Source organism: Cherax quadricarinatus, chromosome 23 (assembly GCF_038502225.1).
Source record: "Cherax quadricarinatus isolate ZL_2023a chromosome 23, ASM3850222v1, whole genome shotgun sequence".
Taxonomy (NCBI): Eukaryota; Metazoa; Arthropoda; class Malacostraca; order Decapoda; family Parastacidae; genus Cherax; species Cherax quadricarinatus.
In genome coordinates this window covers 9,667,077-9,683,916 of record NC_091314.1, presented here as the reverse complement: position 1 = coordinate 9,683,916, position 16,840 = coordinate 9,667,077, and the positions used below count along the sequence as shown (strand labels likewise).

Here is a 16,840-nt window from a genome sequence, read left to right as displayed (position 1 = left end):
CCCAGCTACTGCTGCTTGTAGACTGCTAGTTACAGAATGCCAGCTTATATACAATAACAATGTTTTTTACACCATTGAACTTGGTGTAATTAAAATAGTTTCAGTTAAATTTGTATAAAAATTAATTTTGTGCATTCCACACTTAAAAAAGCGTAACACAAACGTGCAAAGAGACGTGTTAGGATGGGAAGTGTTACGTTGTTTAATATCTAGAATACTTTGAGACACTTCACTCCCTAGTTTAGTAACTTTTCTTTTTTTATAAAATCACTATAACAGTAAGGAATTGGACACAACAAATGTAAAGACAAATAGCTTTATTGGACAAGTCAGATAGTTACTTACATGACAAATTCACAAACGAGACTTCATAAGCTACAACCGGAGTTGGAATCAATTGAAAAATCCCTCATATAACAGTGTGCGGGTCCCATAGACGGTGGCGGCGACACATCGTTGGTCATGTATCATACACCTGGCAGTGGCGGGATAGGGATACGAGAGGGGTTGATCATTACGCCCTCACACTCCCAACAGCTCCTGCTACCCATCTCACTGACACTTACTAGTCTGGTGGCTACCGCTGACCCGCCTTGGGGCCCGCCTCGTGTAAAAGTAACGCCTCTGCGGTGGACTTTTCTTCTACAACTCACTGGGTATTAGAAACCTCATGTTGAAATAAAAATCATACCTTGCTTAAGTTACATAAATTCATTGTTTGCATGTAAAATAACAATTTTGTAGCAGGAGTGACTTTGCTGCACACTTGTCTGTGAGTGTTGGTAGTGGGGGAGGGGCATGGCGGGCAGCCCCCACATGGGGACTGAGGCAGGGGCTGGGCGCTGCTGGTCGTGGTGGAGAGCGACTGCCCGGCCCCTGCCACGCTGCTTCTACTACTGGCCCGCCCCACCCCGCCCAGCACCACCGCGCCCGCCATCTGGAATCTCCTGGCTAAGGCGCTGGAGAGAGGGTTCCATTTGGCTTAGTATCATTACAGTTATGGAATTATAATGCTACAATTGACACTTCACACTCCCGGAAAAGGGTTTTAAAATCTGACTACTATTTATACCATTTTATCTTTACACATGTTTTTGGCTGAGAAAAAACTACTACCATTATTCTTTATTAGAAACTTGGACATCCAAGTGAGTGTGTGGCCTCACTTTAAGTCCCTCGAGACATGACCGCGGGGCTGGATGCCAGCAAGAGTTCTAAGCTGTGCTCCCAGGGAACTGGGCCAGGAATCAAGGGTGGATGGTGGGGTACTCTACACCACCATGCACACAAACAAGAGGGGCACGGGAAGCAGCAACTGAAGAAGACGGTACCCCAGGGGTGCACAGTGAACCCCAACTGGCACCCTGTCACCGAATGACCAAACAAACCCATCCCAGACAGGCTCCCACCTACAGCCAGAGGGCCATAGAACAGCCCTGAGCCCTTGCATTTCTTAAAGGTGTTCACTAAGAAATTGTTTGGCTGTTCTATGAGCTTCCGGGTGGCGGAGAGAGCAGGGACAGATCCAGGCTAAAACACCTGTTTATCTGCTCTTGTTCGGTAATGCCGAGAGGGCAGAGGCCAGACACTCACCGCTTGGCAAAATAATCATACACAATTAATCAACATAAATGAAGGGATAAATAATTCATGAAACTTTAAGGTAACCTGAAATGCTGATATTGTGTTCAAATTGTTTGGTTCAGCAATCATTGAACATATGCACAACAAAGCTTGGCTTTCTTGTGACATTTATGGGGAAAATGGGCAGCCACAGAAGGAAACTGGGAGGAGGGCAAAATGAAGAAGGTATGGGTGTACAGAGAAAGCTGCAGCTGATTGGGTCCTGACACACAGGAGATATGGGCCAAAAATAATTACAACAGTAGAATTGAGCTAGGATTGTTCTTCGTGTCCACCAATGTCACAGATTCAACCAGGAAAATTACCCTTTTGTGCTTTCTCCTTACTAATACTTGTGCGTAACTTTAAAATATTTTACGCTGTTTAAGTAGGTGGACATACCTAGGAGCAGTTCCCCGCTACCTTTAAACCATTTAACATAAATGTTTTTCCAATGGGGTACAAAATAGAACTACATTGTATTCTAATCATTTTTCCATATTTCATAGCAGAGCAGTGCTTTTTAGGGGAAGTTTATCTATGAACTTGTATCACTTTCTACATATAATGCAATCTGAGCAATTTGTCACTGAACTCAATTAAAGCCATTCATAATTTCTTTTTCAGTAATCTTATCAACACTCATTCCAACTAGACTTTTGACTGCCCTTCAGCACATTTGGCATCACAGATGTTTACTACAAGATAAATAAATGCAGTAATATAACCCAACAAAAGTCAATACAGATACCAACAAACAGTGATAGTTATGTGATGTGCTCCAGCTTGAGGAGTCCAATGCAAGGTTTCTTTTTATCAAAGAGATAACTTTAGCTCTGGGGCTACACTAATGCAACAAGCTATCATGGAAATATTTCACTGATTACCATCTTAAGAAGATTGAATAAAGCAATATGATTGATTTTCAGATTTGGATTAGCTTGAGGGAGTACAAATGTTTATCTAACTAAGAATTGCCCAAATTAAAACTACATTGGCAGTTGAGGTCACCATGAAAATGGCACTTAAATCCAAAATCTAAGTGCACGCTCATAATCATATGCAGGAAGGGTAACTGTATCAAAGATTTCAGCTTCTCTGAACGATTCCAATTTTACACTATCACCACGTGGTCCCAATAAGGATAATAGCATTCCCCTGTTAGATGAATCCATCAATGGGTGCTTGGCCTGACAAGAGCAGAACATGCGCGCAAGAAGCAGCAGTGGAGCAGGGAACATGACAAAATTTTGTCTTACTCAAGCACCTCACTTCTCCACACTGACACAAGGGAGTGTAGAGGTTGCCTTAAGGCATTATGAACACATTACCATAGCGTTCACCTGGGCTTACCCCCCAGCCCTGACCTGAGCATCAGGCGTGGCCGATACAGGTGCAGTCTTCACTCATCCACATGGCAAGCAGCAGCAGCGGCAGGAGCAGAGGGGTGTGGGGAGGGAGGAGTGACAGTACCAGGCGTGGTGTCCTGGCAACCTGCCACCGCCACCACAGGGACCTGCCAAGCTCCTGCTAGAAGTCTGTCGGTGCCTGCTCGCCCGCACAATTCGGAGGGGTGGAGATAATGCGCCGGCCACCGCCGCTTCCACTGAAACACTCAGCATCAAAGTCATGCAGCAACTCCATCAGGCTGACTAGACATCAAAGGAAGAGAATGATGGGCGAGCTGAACTCAGGTGGGTCCAGCATCCCCCACCACTGGTGTGATGCTTGTGATCATCTTCACCATCTTCAAGCTGGCTGCACATGAGCCAGCGCCACCTTGGCTTCTGCGTGTGTGCTGTCACCACCATCGTTGGGTCACAGCCTTAGGGCCCAAAGGTTGGAGGACATCAAGCACTGAAGAAATTACCCTATTTCTTTTCTTGTTGATCAGACTTGTCTAAGTGTTGTGCCAGATGCACTTGTGTCCACTATCCTATGGGCCTCTTCATTTATCAACACTAATGTTTTACCCAATATATTACCACTCTCACTAACTCATTTACACTGACTCATCTAATTTTTTCCATATCAAAAAATGAAAAAGAAAGATCCACTCGAGTCCACCAAGCATGCTTACTCGGTATACAACTACTTGAGTGACCCATACCAACGGTGGCTATGAAGCAATGAGTGGTGTTACCATAAGCGTGGGCTGCACAGACACACACGCAGGCATGCAGACACCAAGCTTCTTGACTGTGTATCCTGGAGAGGGAATTTGGTTCCTTGAGAAGATACTGATGTTGATACTGGAGTGGTGGTGGTGGTGGTGGGACTAGTTTAGTTCCAGATCTTGAGGAAACTGTCCCACGAGCCAGTAGCCACTGCCATTCCATCTTCTGTAACACCCAGGCAACTGACGCGGTTGTCATGGCCCGCCAAAACTCCTGCAAAGACAGTAACACTTGAGACAATTTGCTTTTATATACTGTATTAAATCATGGATAAGTACAATGAAGACAAATTTGAGTAAATAATTTCATATAATTAGCTAAAATAAAGATAAAACAACTAGATTCTACATTGTGCTATTCCTTAATCATTTAGCTTAAGGGTATGCCAAAATATCAGTATTGGTGGTGTCGGTTAATTTTGATGATATTGGCCTAAATCTGAGTATCAGCATCTGCAAAAATTTTGCATCATCCCATCCCTAGTTTAATTATTATGGAAGTAAATCATATGAAATCCCACTTAATGAAATGGATGCAGTCCATAAAAATACACCTAAGCAAATTTACATAAACCTAATTCCAGCTTCCCAGTAAAATAATAGGAGTAGTCTTGGAAAAACTATAGTTTATAAACCATGGTATGGGTGGGGGCTAGAACTCATGGCAAGTGAGTCATAAAACTCCAGGTCAGTGCATAAGCCACTGGGCTAGCTGGCTATACAGATTCATCTAACCAGGTATATAGGTTTTACTTTTCCTATTAACACCATATTTTCATAAAAGCACAATATATGTACAACTGGCATGCACAAGAGGGATGAACTATATAGCTTAACCCAAACTTCTTTAAAAAAAAAAAAAAAAAAAAAACCTATGTAGAAACACTAAAACCTCTTAACCCTTTTTGTGTCCATCCTGTTGTTCAATGGCTTTGAAGCCAGTGTCAGTTATTTAGTACTACGCCACAAGCTCAACTCGCTCAGATCAAGCTGTGAGAAGTAAATCTGGATCTATATATGAGAGAATGGATCTATGTGGCAAGTGTGCACTGTATAAAAAAATCCTGCAGCACACAGGATATTTTTCATTATGCATGTAGTGCCAAGTGATTGTTTTACATGATGGTAGGATTGCTGATGTCTTTTGTCTGTCTCATAAATATGCAAGATTACAGGCATGTCTTGCTACTTCTACTTACACTTAGGTCACACTACACATACATGTACACATTTATTTATACACACTCATCTGAGTTTTCTTTGATTTTATCTTAATAGTTCTTGGTCTTATTAATTTTCCTTTTATATCCATGGGGAAGTGGAATAAGAATCTTTCCTCCGTAAGCCATGCGTGTTGTAAAAGTCAACTAAAATGCCGGGAACAATGGGCTAGTAACCCCTTTTCCTGTAAAGATTACTAAAAAGAATAAGAAGAAAATTGTCAAAGTGGGAAGTCTGAATGTGCGTGGATGTTGTGCAGATGATAAGAAAGAGATGATTGTGGATGTTATGAATGAGAAGAAGCTGGATGTCCTGGCTTTAAGTGAAACAAAGCTGAAGGGGGTGGGAGAGTTTCAGTGGAGAGGAATAAATGGGATTAGGTCAGGGGTTTCAAATAGAGTTAGAGCTAAAGAAGGAGTAGCAATAATGTTGAAGGATAAGCTATGGCAGGAAAAGAGGGACTATAAATGTATTAATTCAAGGATTATGTGGAGTAAAATAAAGATTGTATGTGAAAAGTGGGTTATAATAAGCGTGTATGCACCTGGAGAAGAGAGAAGTGTAGAGGAGAGAGAGAGATTTTGGGAAATGTTGAGTGAATGCGTGGGGAGTTTTGAATCAAGTGTGAGAGTAATGGTGGGTGGGGATTTCAATGCTAAAGTGGGTAAAAATGTTATGGAGGGAGTAGTAGGTAAATTTGGGGTGCCAGGGGTAAATGTAAATGGGGAGCCTTTAATTGAGCTATGTGTAGAAAGAAATTTGGTAATAAGTAATACATATTTTATGAAAAAGAGGATAAATAAATATACAAGGTATGATGTAGCACGTAATGAAAGTAGTTTATTAGATTATGTATTGGTGGATAAAAGGTTGATGGGTAGGCTCCAGGATGTACATGTTTATAGAGGGGCAACTGATATATCGGATCATTATTTAGTTGTAGCTACAGTTAGAGTAAGAGGTAGATGGGAAAAGAGGAAGGTGGCAACAACAAGTAAGAGGGAGGTGAAAGTGTATAAACTAAGGGAGGAGGAAGTTCGGGTGAGATATAAGCGACTATTGGCAGAAAGGTGGGCTAGTGCAAAGATGAGTAGTGGGGGGGTTGAAGAGGGTTGGAATAGTTTTAAAAATGCAGTATTAGAATGTGGGGCAGAAGTTTGTGGTTATAGGAGGGTGGGAGCAGGAGGAAAGAGGAGTGATTGGTGGAATGATGAAGTAAAGGGTGTGATAAAAGAGAAAAAGGTAGCTTATGAGAGGTTTTTACAAAGCAGAAGTGTTATAAGAAGAGCAGAGTATATGGAGAGTAAAAGAAAGGTAAAGAGAGTGGTGAGAGTGCAAAAGGAGAGCAGATGATAGAGTGGGAGAGGCACTGTCAAGAAATTTTAATGAAAATAAGAAAAAATTTTGAAGTGAGTTAAACAAGTTAAGAAAGCCTAGGAAAAGTATGGATTTGTCAGTTAAAAACAGAGTAGGGGAGTTAGTAGATGGGGAGAGGGAGGTATTAGGTAGATGGCGAGAATATTTTGAGGAACTTTTAAATGTTAAGGAAGAAAGGGAGGCGGTAATTTCATGCACTGGCCAGGGAGGTATACCATCTTTTAGGAGTGAAGAAGAGCAGAATGTAAGTGGTGGAGGTACGTGAGGCATTACGTAGAATGAAAGGGGGTAAAGCAGCTGGAACTGATGGGATCATGACAGAAATGTTAAAAGCAGGGGGGGATATAGTGTTGGAGTGGTTGGTACTTTTGTTTAATAAATGTATGAAAGAGGGGAAGGTACCTAGGGATTGGCAGAGAGCATGTATAGTCCCTTTATATAAAGGGAAAGGGGACAAAAGAGATTGTAAAAATTATAGATGAATAAGTTTACTGAGTATACCAGGAAAAGTATACGGTAGGGTTATAATTGAAAGAATTAGAGGTAAGACAGAATGTAGAATTGCGGACGAGCAAGGAGGCTTCAGAGTGGGTAGGGGATGTGTAGATCAAGTGTTTACATTGAAGCATATATGTGAACAGTATTTAGATAAAGGTAGGGAAGTTTTTATTGCATTTATGGATTTAGAAAAGGCATATGATAGAGTGGATAGAGGAGCAATGTGGCAGATGTTGCAAGTATATGGAATAGGTGGTAAGTTACTAAATGCTGTAAACAGCTTTTATGAGGATAGTGAGGCTTAGGTTAGGGTATGTAGAAGAGAGGGAGAATACTTCCCGGTAAAAGTAGGTCTTAGACAGGGATGTGTAATGTCACCATGGTTGTTTAATATATTTATAGATGGGGTTGTAAAAGAAGTAAATGCTAGGGTGTTTGGGAGAGGGGTGGGATTAAATTATGGGGAATCAAATTCAAAATGGGAATTGACACAGTTACTTTTTGCTGATGATACTGTGCTTATGGGAGATTCTAAAGAAAAATTGCAAAGGTTAGTGGATGAGTTTGAGAATGTGTGTAAAGGTAGAAAGTTGAAAGTGAACATAGAAAAGAGTAAGGTGATGAGGGTATCAAATGATTTAGATAAAGAAAAATTGGATATCAAATTGGGGAGGAGTATGGAAGAAGTGAATGTTTTTAGATACTTGGGAGTTGACGTGTCGGCGGATGGATTTATGAAGGATGAGGTTAATCATAGAATTGATGAGGGAAAAAAGGTGAGTGGTGCGTTGAGGTATACGTGGAGTCAAAAAACGTTATCTATGGAGGCAAAGAAGGGAATGTATGAAAGTATATTAGTACCAACACTCTTATATGGATGTGAAGCTTGGGTGGTAAATGCAGCAGCGAGGAGACTGTTGGAGGCAGTGGAGATGTCCTGTCTAAGGGCAATGTGTGGTGTAAATATTATGCAGAAAATTCGGAGTGTGGAAATTAGGAGAAGGTGTGGAGTTAATAAAAGCATTAGTCAGAGGGCAGAAGAGGGGTTGTTGAGGTGGTTTGGTCATTTAGAGAGAATGGATCAAAGTAGAATGACATGGAAAGCATATAAATCTATAGGGGAAGGAAAGAGGGGTAGGGGTCGTCCTCGAAAGGGTTGGAAAGAGGGGGTAAAGGAGGTTTTGTGGGTGAGGGGCTTGGACTTCCAGCAAGCGTGCATGAGCGTGTTAGATAGGAGTGAATGGAGACGAATGATACTTGGGACCTGACGATCTGTTGGAGTGTGAGCAGGGTAATATTTAGTGAAGGGATTCAGGGAAACTGGTTATTTTCATATAGTCGGGCTTGAGTCCTGGAAATGGGAAGTACAATGCCTGCACTTTAAAGGAGGGGTTTAGGATATTGGCAGTTTGGAGGGATAAGTTGTGTATCTTTATACGAATATGCTTCTAAACTGTTGTATTCTGAGCACCTCTGCAAAAGCAGTGATAATGTGTGAGTGTGGTGAAAGTGTTGAATGATGATGAAAGTATTTTCTATTGGGGGATTTTCTTTCTCTTTTTTGGGTCACCCTGCCTCGGTGGGAGACGACCGACTTGTTGAAAAAAAAAAAAAAAAAAAAAAAAAAAATGTAGTGCATGAGAAAAAATAACTGCAACTATGTTTTTGGTTTAAAACAGATTTTCTGGTGTATTTTCATGCAGTTTTTATGGTCGTATTTTCAGTCTTCAAGTTTCAGTCTTCAAGCTGGCACTGGACAAGCACCTAAAGTCAGTTCCTGATCAGCCGGGCTGTGGCTCGTACGTTGGTTTGCGTGCAGCCAGCAGCAACAGCCTGGTTGATCAGGGGCTGATCCACCAGGAGGCCTGGTCACAGACCGGGCCGCGGGGGCGTTGACCCCCGAAACTCTCTCCAGGTAAACTCCAGGTCCAGGTATATTACAGAAACAGAGATGATATTGATTGGTTTCAAAATGGAAAGTAGCTTGAAATTGAGCTCAAAGTAGCAGAAACATCCAATTTTTGGAGATATTCTAGGACACAAAATGATATCACCTGTTCAATGTGTGTAACTGGCTAGTCTGACATGCATTAAGAATGGAATGACATTACTTATGCAATTATTACAGGTTAGGTTAGGTTAATAATACAGTAGTTTGCATAACAGTAAATCTTCTATTTTCTGTGAATAAAAATTAAAATTGGAAAGCAAGCATAACATAAGAGGGCCCTGGATATGTGACTAGTGCCAGGAATATCTACACTGTTTATCTTGGACCCTATTTTTAAACTGGCAGTTTTTCAATTTTGTGTGAAATTGGCCAAATTACCAATTTCTGATCACTTTAATGGGTAGTTGAAATAGGTATATAGGCAGTTTCTTGTATTCAATTGACAGAAGAAATACTAGCAAAACAGCTATGAGTTTGGTCAAGTGGAACAATGGAACTGGCCAAAAATAGGATGCAAAGTAGGCAAAATTGCCGATGCATAAATATCGCTGAGATCGCCACTTACTTTGTAAGAAAGTATAATTCCGTAAGTTTTCCATCAGATTTTGTACTATTGGTTTCATTACCTTTGGAAAAAGATTCTCCATCATTTCATATATACATACATACATGCAGTTTGGAGGGATATGTTGTGTATCTTTATATGTGTATGCTTCTAGACTGTTGTATTCTGAGCACCTCTGCAAAAACAGTGATAATGTGCGAGTGTGGTGAAAGTGTTGAATGATGATGAAAGTATTTTCTTTTTGGGGATTTTCTTTCTTTTTTGGGTCACCCTGCCTCGGTGGGAGACGGCCGACTTGTTGAAAAAAAAAAAAAAAAAATACATACTTTTTTTTTTTTTAAATTCTTCAACCCTAAGAGCAAATATGAGATCAGGGGTCTCGGCCCTGAAAGGGTTAAGAGAAACAAAAGGATAACCATATTGTTGATGGTTCTATTACATCCCTTGATAGTACTTTCAATATTTTATTAATCTATAATCTTCAAGTGCCTGTTTTTTTTTTTTTTTCATTTTCTCATCTCCATTATTAGGCAATTTTTTTTTTAAACACCCTGGCCATCTCCTACCGAGACAGGGAGGATATTTTACAGGAAAAAATAAACATACCAAGGTTTTGCAGCATTAAATAAAATTAAATGTCTAGAAATATTAAAAATAAAAAATGCCTTACCAGCTCTTTCTGTCCTCATGGAATCCCAAACATTGCAGTTGAAATCATCATAACCAGCCAGCAGAAGTCTGCCAGATTTGCTAAATGCCACTGATGTGATGCCACAAATAATGTTATCATGTGAGTACATTGCCAATTCCTGGTCTGCACGGATGTCGAATAAGCGGCATGTGGCATCATCAGAGCCCGTAGCAAATGCATGGCCATTAGGGAAGAACTGTAACAAAGATCAAACAGCAAATAATTAAGTTTTTATAAAGTTTACCATAAAGTAAAAACTATACAAAAATCAATATACAATAGGTTCCAGACTTACAATGTTCAGGACTCATGATATTGGCACTCTGAAACCAATTAATTACTTGTGAAAGTTAATCTGTAGTTAGGATCATTGCTAATATTGAACTAAATTATTTTAAATATTATTCAAAATGCATTTATATTTTGTCTAAGCTCATTTTGTGCATCTATAAAGAGCTCATTTGTCTGTCAAGCTAAATCAAAATTACGGATTTAATGTTTATGATTTTTTAACATTAAATTACAAATTCTGTATAAAAAATTTTACTCTATTAGATTTTACCAAATGCACTGGAATTTTGTATGCTCTTTTTATGCATGTGTGAAAAGTTCAATTTTATTTATAAAGATTAACCCTCTTAGTGGTAGTCACATCAACGATTCCAGCGTCTTTCATGTATTTCTACGTCACGAACTCGGAAAAGCCGTGAACGGTATATTTTGACCTAGATATGAGAAAATGGGTCTGTGCAGCGAGTGTGAGCAGCATAAAAAATCTTGCACCATGTGGTGCACGATGGGTAAAGCAAAACACTGCCCGTGTGTTTGGTTTAAAACAGCAACTTTGAGGTGTTTTCTAGGATGGTTTTTAACAATCTTACTGTTTCTTGGTATTGATAAAATGGAAGACAATACTGAAATTAGAAATGATTTTGGCTGGTTTCAGGAACTAAAGTACCTGAAATTGGGTTCAATGTAGCCGAAATATTGACTTCTGCAAATTTTTCTGAAGACTGGTAAGGCCCCCCTACATCCCCTGGTTTGTTTTATTTTTTTTAATAGGTCCGTAAACCATGACCAATCATTTCTTGTTGTATTTTATTATCTGGGAAATAAGAGTAAATCCTCTATTTTTGTGTGATTATGAATTCAAAATGGAAAGCAAGTGCAATATAGGAAAGCCTGGGGATGTGATTAACCCTTAAACTGTCTAAATGTAGATCTACGTTTGCACGCGTAGCGCTCCACACGTAGATCAACATTTTATTTTTCATTCCTTCAAATTTGGCACAATAGGGTTGAGTCGCCTAGACATGAAAGAATGGGTCTGTGCACTTAGTGCGCACAGTATTAAAAAAATCTGTGAGCACCAGTTCAATTGAGCGCCAGCTAGAGCAAATAGCGTGGCAAGCACTGGGGATTCACTGATGCCATGTCGCATCAACACTCGCATTTTAAAAGGAAAGTAAAAATAGGTAAGATAAATACACGAGTGAGTGTGGGTGGGTGTGAGCTGGACCTGACTAGCTTGTGCTACTAGGTATGGTGTCATGCTCCTTCCTTCAATGGATGTGACTTAACTAGGTGGGTCATTGGTCTAAACCAGGGGGGTGACATAGACCTGACTTGCATGGGCTAGTAGGCCTGTTACAGTGTTCCTTCATTCTTATGTTCTTATGTATTTGGCAGGCTGGTCGGCTGGCTGGCTGGCTGGCTTGCTGGCTGGCTTGCTTTGGCTGTCTCTGGCTGTCTGTCTATATCTGTCTCACATGTACACATAAGTACAGTTATTATACATAGTGTAAATTACCTAGGATAACCCAAAAATTCCAGGCATAGATAGATAGACAAACAGACAGATGGACAAACATGTTTGTGTGTATCAGTGAAAACAAATAAAGCCAGGGTTCCCCCAAGCGTTCATTTATCAAATGTCACTGAGCTGATAACAGTTGTCATAACACAATTCTTAAAGGAGTTTCATATATATGTATACTCCAGGCAGACAGAACATAAGAAAGGAGGAACACTGCAGCAGGCCTGTTGGCCCATACTAGGCAGGTCCTTCACAGATCCATCCCACTAATAGAATATTTGCCCGTATAAGAACATAGAAATAAGGAACACTGCAACAGGCCTACTGGTCTATGCAAGGCAGCTCCAATTCTCCTGACCAGCTTAAGCCAATGCCTTGACCTAGTGAGGTCAGACACGTCACTTATGGGAGGAGCACTGCATCCGACCTAGTAGCTAGTCAGGTCCAACTATCACCCACCCACACCCACTCATGTATTTATCCAACCTATTTTTAAAACTACACAATGTCTTAGCATCTATGATGGTACTCAGGAGTTTGTTCCACTCATCCACAACTCTATTACCAAACCAGTGCTTTCCTCTATCCTTCCTGAATCTGAGTTTTTCCAAATTAAAGCCATTGCTGCGAGTCCTGTCTGTGTTAGATATTTTTAGCACGCTATTTACGTCCCCTTCATTAATTCCTGTTTTCCATTTATACACCTCAATCATTTTTTTTTTTAAACAAGTCGGTCGTCTCCCACTGAGGCAGGGTGACCCAAAAAGAAAGGAAAAATCTCCAAAAAGAAAATACTTTCATCATCATTCAACACTTTCACCCCCTCACACAATCACTGTTTTTGCAGAGGTGCTCAAAACACAAATCCCTTCACTAAATATTGCTCACACTCCAACAGATCATCAGGTCCCAAATACCATTCGTCTCCATTCACTCCTATCGAACACGCTCATGCACGCCTGCTGGAAGTCCAAGCCCCTCACCCACAAAACCTCCCTTACCCCTGCCTTCCAACCTTTTCGAGGACGACCCCTACCCCGCCTTCCTTCCCTTACAGATTTATACGCTCTCAATGTCATTCTACTTGGATTCATTCTCTCTAAATGACCAAACCACCTCAACAACCCCTCTGTCCTTAGACAGGACATCTCCACTGCCTCCAATCGCCTCCTCACTGCTGCATTCACAACCCAAACTTCACACCCATATAAGAGTGTTGATATTACTATACTTTCATACATTCCCTTCTTTGCCTCCACAGATAGCGTTTTTTGTCTCCACATATACCTCAACGCACCACTCACCTTTTTTCCTTCATCAATTCTATGATTAACCTCATCCTTCATAAATTCATCCGCCGACACATCAACTCCCAAGTACACATCTGAAAACATTCACTTCTTCCATACTCCTCCTCCCCAATTTGATATCCAATTTTTCTTTATCTAAATCATTTGATACCCTCATCACCTTACTCTTTTCTATGTTCACTTTCAACTTTCTACCTTTACACACACTCCCAAACTCATCCACTAACCTTTGCAATTTTTCTTTAGAATCTCCCATAAGCACAGTATCATCAGCAAAAAGCAACTGTGTGAATTCCCATTTTGTATTTAATTCCCCATAATTTAACCCCACCCCTCTCCTGAACACCCTAGCTAGCATTTACTTCTTTTACAACTCCATCTATAAATATATTAAACAACCATGGTGACATTACACATCCCTGTCTAAGACCTACTTTTACTGGGAAGTAGTCTCCCTCTCTTCTACACACCCTAACCTGAGCCTCACTATCCTCATAAAAACAGCATTTAGTAACTTACCACCTATTCCTTATAGTACTTGCAACATCTGCCACACTGCTCCCCTATCCACTCTATCATATGCCTTTTCTAAATCCATAAATGCAATAAAAACTTCCCTACCTTTATCTAAATACTGTTCACATATATGCTTCAATGTAAACACTTGATCTACACATCCCCTACCCACTCTGAAACCTCCTTACTCATCTGCAATCCTACATTCTGTTTTACCTCTAATTCTTTCAAATATAACCATACCATACACTTTTCCTGGTATACTCAGTAAACTTATTCCTCTATAATTTTTACAATCTCTTTTGTCCCCCTTCCCTTTATATAAAGGAACTATACATGCTCTCTGCCAATCCCTAGGTACCTTCCCCTCTTTCATACATTTATTAAACAAAAATACCAACCACTCCAACACTATCCTCCCCTGCTTTTAACATTTCTCTCATGATCCCGTCAGTTCCAGCTGCTTTATCCCCTTTCATTCTACGTAATGCCTCACGCACCTCCCCCACACTCACATCCTGTTCTTCTTCACTCCTAAAAGATGGTATACCTCCCTGGCCAGTGAATGAAATTACCGCTTACCTTTCTTCGTCGACTCTTAAAAGTTCCTCAAAATATTCTCGCCATCTACCCAAAACCTTCATCTCCCCATCTACTAACTCCCCTACTCTGTTTTTAACTGACAAATCCATTCGTTCTCTAGGCTTTCTTAACTTGTTTAACTCACTTATTTTCATTAAAATTTCTTGACAGTGCCTCTCCCACTCTATCATCTGCTCTCCTTTTGCACTCTTTCACCTTTCTTTTACTCTCCATATACTCTACTCTTCTTATAACACTTCTGCTTTGTAAAAACCTCTCATAAGCTAACTTTTTCTCTTTTATCACACCCTTTACTTCTTCATTCCACCAATTACTCCTCTTTCCTCCTGCACCCACCCTCCTATAACCACAAACTTCTGCCCCACATTCTAATACTGTATTTTTAAAACTATTCCAACCCTCTTCAACCCCCCCACTACTCATACTTGCACCAGCCCACCTTTCTGCCAATAGTTGCTTATGTCTCACCCAAACTTCCTCCTCCCTTAGTTTATACACTTTCACCTCCCTCTTGCTTGTTGCCATTTTCCTCTTTTCCCATCTACCTGTTACTCTAACTGTAGCTACAACTAAATAATGATCCGATATATCAGTTGCCCCTCTATAAACGTGTACATCCTGGAGCCTACCCATCAACCTTTTATCCACCAATACATAATCTAACAAACTACTTTCATTACATGCTATATCATACCATGTATATTTATTTATCCTCTTCTTCATAAAATATGTATTACTTATTACCAAACCTCTTTCTACACATAGCTCAATTAAAGGCTCCCCATTTTCATTTACCCCTGGTACCCCAAATTTACCTACTAGTCCCTTCACAACATTTTTGCCCACTTTAGCATTGAAATCCCCAACCACCACCTCAATCATATCCCCCCTAAATCTATGCCTTTCTAGAGAGTGCAAATTCAGGGCCCTCAGTCTTTTCTCATAGGGAAGATTTCTGATACATGGGATCAACTCTGTCATCCTCCTTTGTACGTTTTCCATTGCATTTATATCCATTCTGTAATACAGTGACCAAAACTGTGCAGCATAATCTAAATGAGGCCTAACCAAAGATATATAGAGTTGAAGAACAACCTGAGGACTTCTATTATTTATACTTTTTGCTATGAAGCTAAGGATTCTGTTAGCTTTATTGCGAACACTAATGCACTGTTGTCTTGGTCTTAGATTACTACTAACCAGAACTCCTAAATCCTTTTCGCAATCCGTAATATTAAGATCTACATTATTTAGTTTATATGTGGCATGGTTATTTTCCTGTCCAACATTTAGAACCTTGCATTTGTCTATATTAAACTGCATCTGCCACTTCTCTGACCACTGCATGAGTTTATTCAAATCATCCTGAGTGCTCTAATGTCCTCATTAGAATGAATTGGACAGCCCATTCTGGCGTCATCAGCAAATTTACTTATGTCGCTATTTATTTTCTCATCTATGTCGTTTATGTAGATTGTGTACAAGGGGCCCAAAAGACAGATAAGCAGAGACAGACAGACAGGCAGATAAAGAGAGAGAGATAGATAGACAGACAGACAGACAGAGAGACAAGACATGTGATAACAAATACAGCGAGGGTTAGCTGGAGCAATGGGCATTTATGAAATGTCACTGGGCTGTCAAAAGTATAGAGATGCCTTTCATAACAACATGCTTCAAGGTATATGCCAGGGTATCTAAAACCTTGCTGGGACCTATAAATACTTTGTATATATTTCTAGACAATAATAAATAACCCAAGCAGGTGTAAATGTTCACCTGTCAATGTGATTGTGACTATTTGAGTACTATTTCAGTATCTAATATTAGTGTCAGAACAAAGATTGGCTATGAAATTACAAGAACTATTATAAATTGTAATTATCAAAACATAAAAAATATATAAATTTAAATAAAAACAAGAAAAAAAAGGTACATCGCAACACTTCTGCAAGCGGCAGGAGTCGATGCTGCTGTCAGGTGAGCATCCAGAGCCAACTTCACGGTCTTATATCTCGGTAAGAACCGATCCTAAAATTTTTTTTTTAATCCTATAATATGTAGAAAAATGTGTTCATTTTAAAAGGGAAAAAAAATAATTTTTTTATTTTTCAAAATATTCAGAGTGCCTTGCGAGTGAACGTAGATCTACGTTTGGACAGTTCAAGGGTTAATGAACAGAGGAAATCTTTTAGTGCCAGAAATGTCTACACAGTTTATTTTGCACTATTTTTTAAATTTTGTGTAAAACTGGCTAACTAACCGACTTCTGAGCCCTTTATAGGGTAGTTGTAATACTTGAATGGGCGGTTTCTTATGCTCAATTGACAGAAACAGCAAAATAGCTAAGAATTTGGTCAATTGGAATTTACTTGAAATAGGACTCAAAGTGGGTGAAAATGCCAATGCATATTTTGTGCCCAGCCTGCCAACTTTGCACCTGCATAATTCCACAAGTTTTCCATCAAATTTTGTACTTTTGGTGTCATTGCC

At 39.9% G+C, this 16,840-nt stretch overlaps 1 protein-coding gene across 8 annotated transcripts in view; it reads right to left on the bottom strand.

The window, feature by feature from the left end:
- Positions 1-300: 300 nt before the first annotated feature.
- The window catches only part of Gbeta13F (guanine nucleotide-binding protein subunit beta-1), a 161,997-nt gene continuing 145,457 nt past the window's right edge, over positions 301-16,840 (bottom strand). For all 8 annotated transcript variants that reach the window (XM_070087876.1, XM_070087881.1, XM_070087874.1 and 5 more), the window contains 2 exons: positions 10,082-10,298; positions 301-4,013 (listed from right to left, as the gene is read on the bottom strand). In XM_070087876.1, the coding sequence (XP_069943977.1) occupies positions 3,907-4,013; positions 10,082-10,298 (324 nt within the window). In that variant the 3' untranslated portion in view covers positions 301-3,906. The remainder of the gene's footprint in view (positions 4,014-10,081; positions 10,299-16,840) is intronic.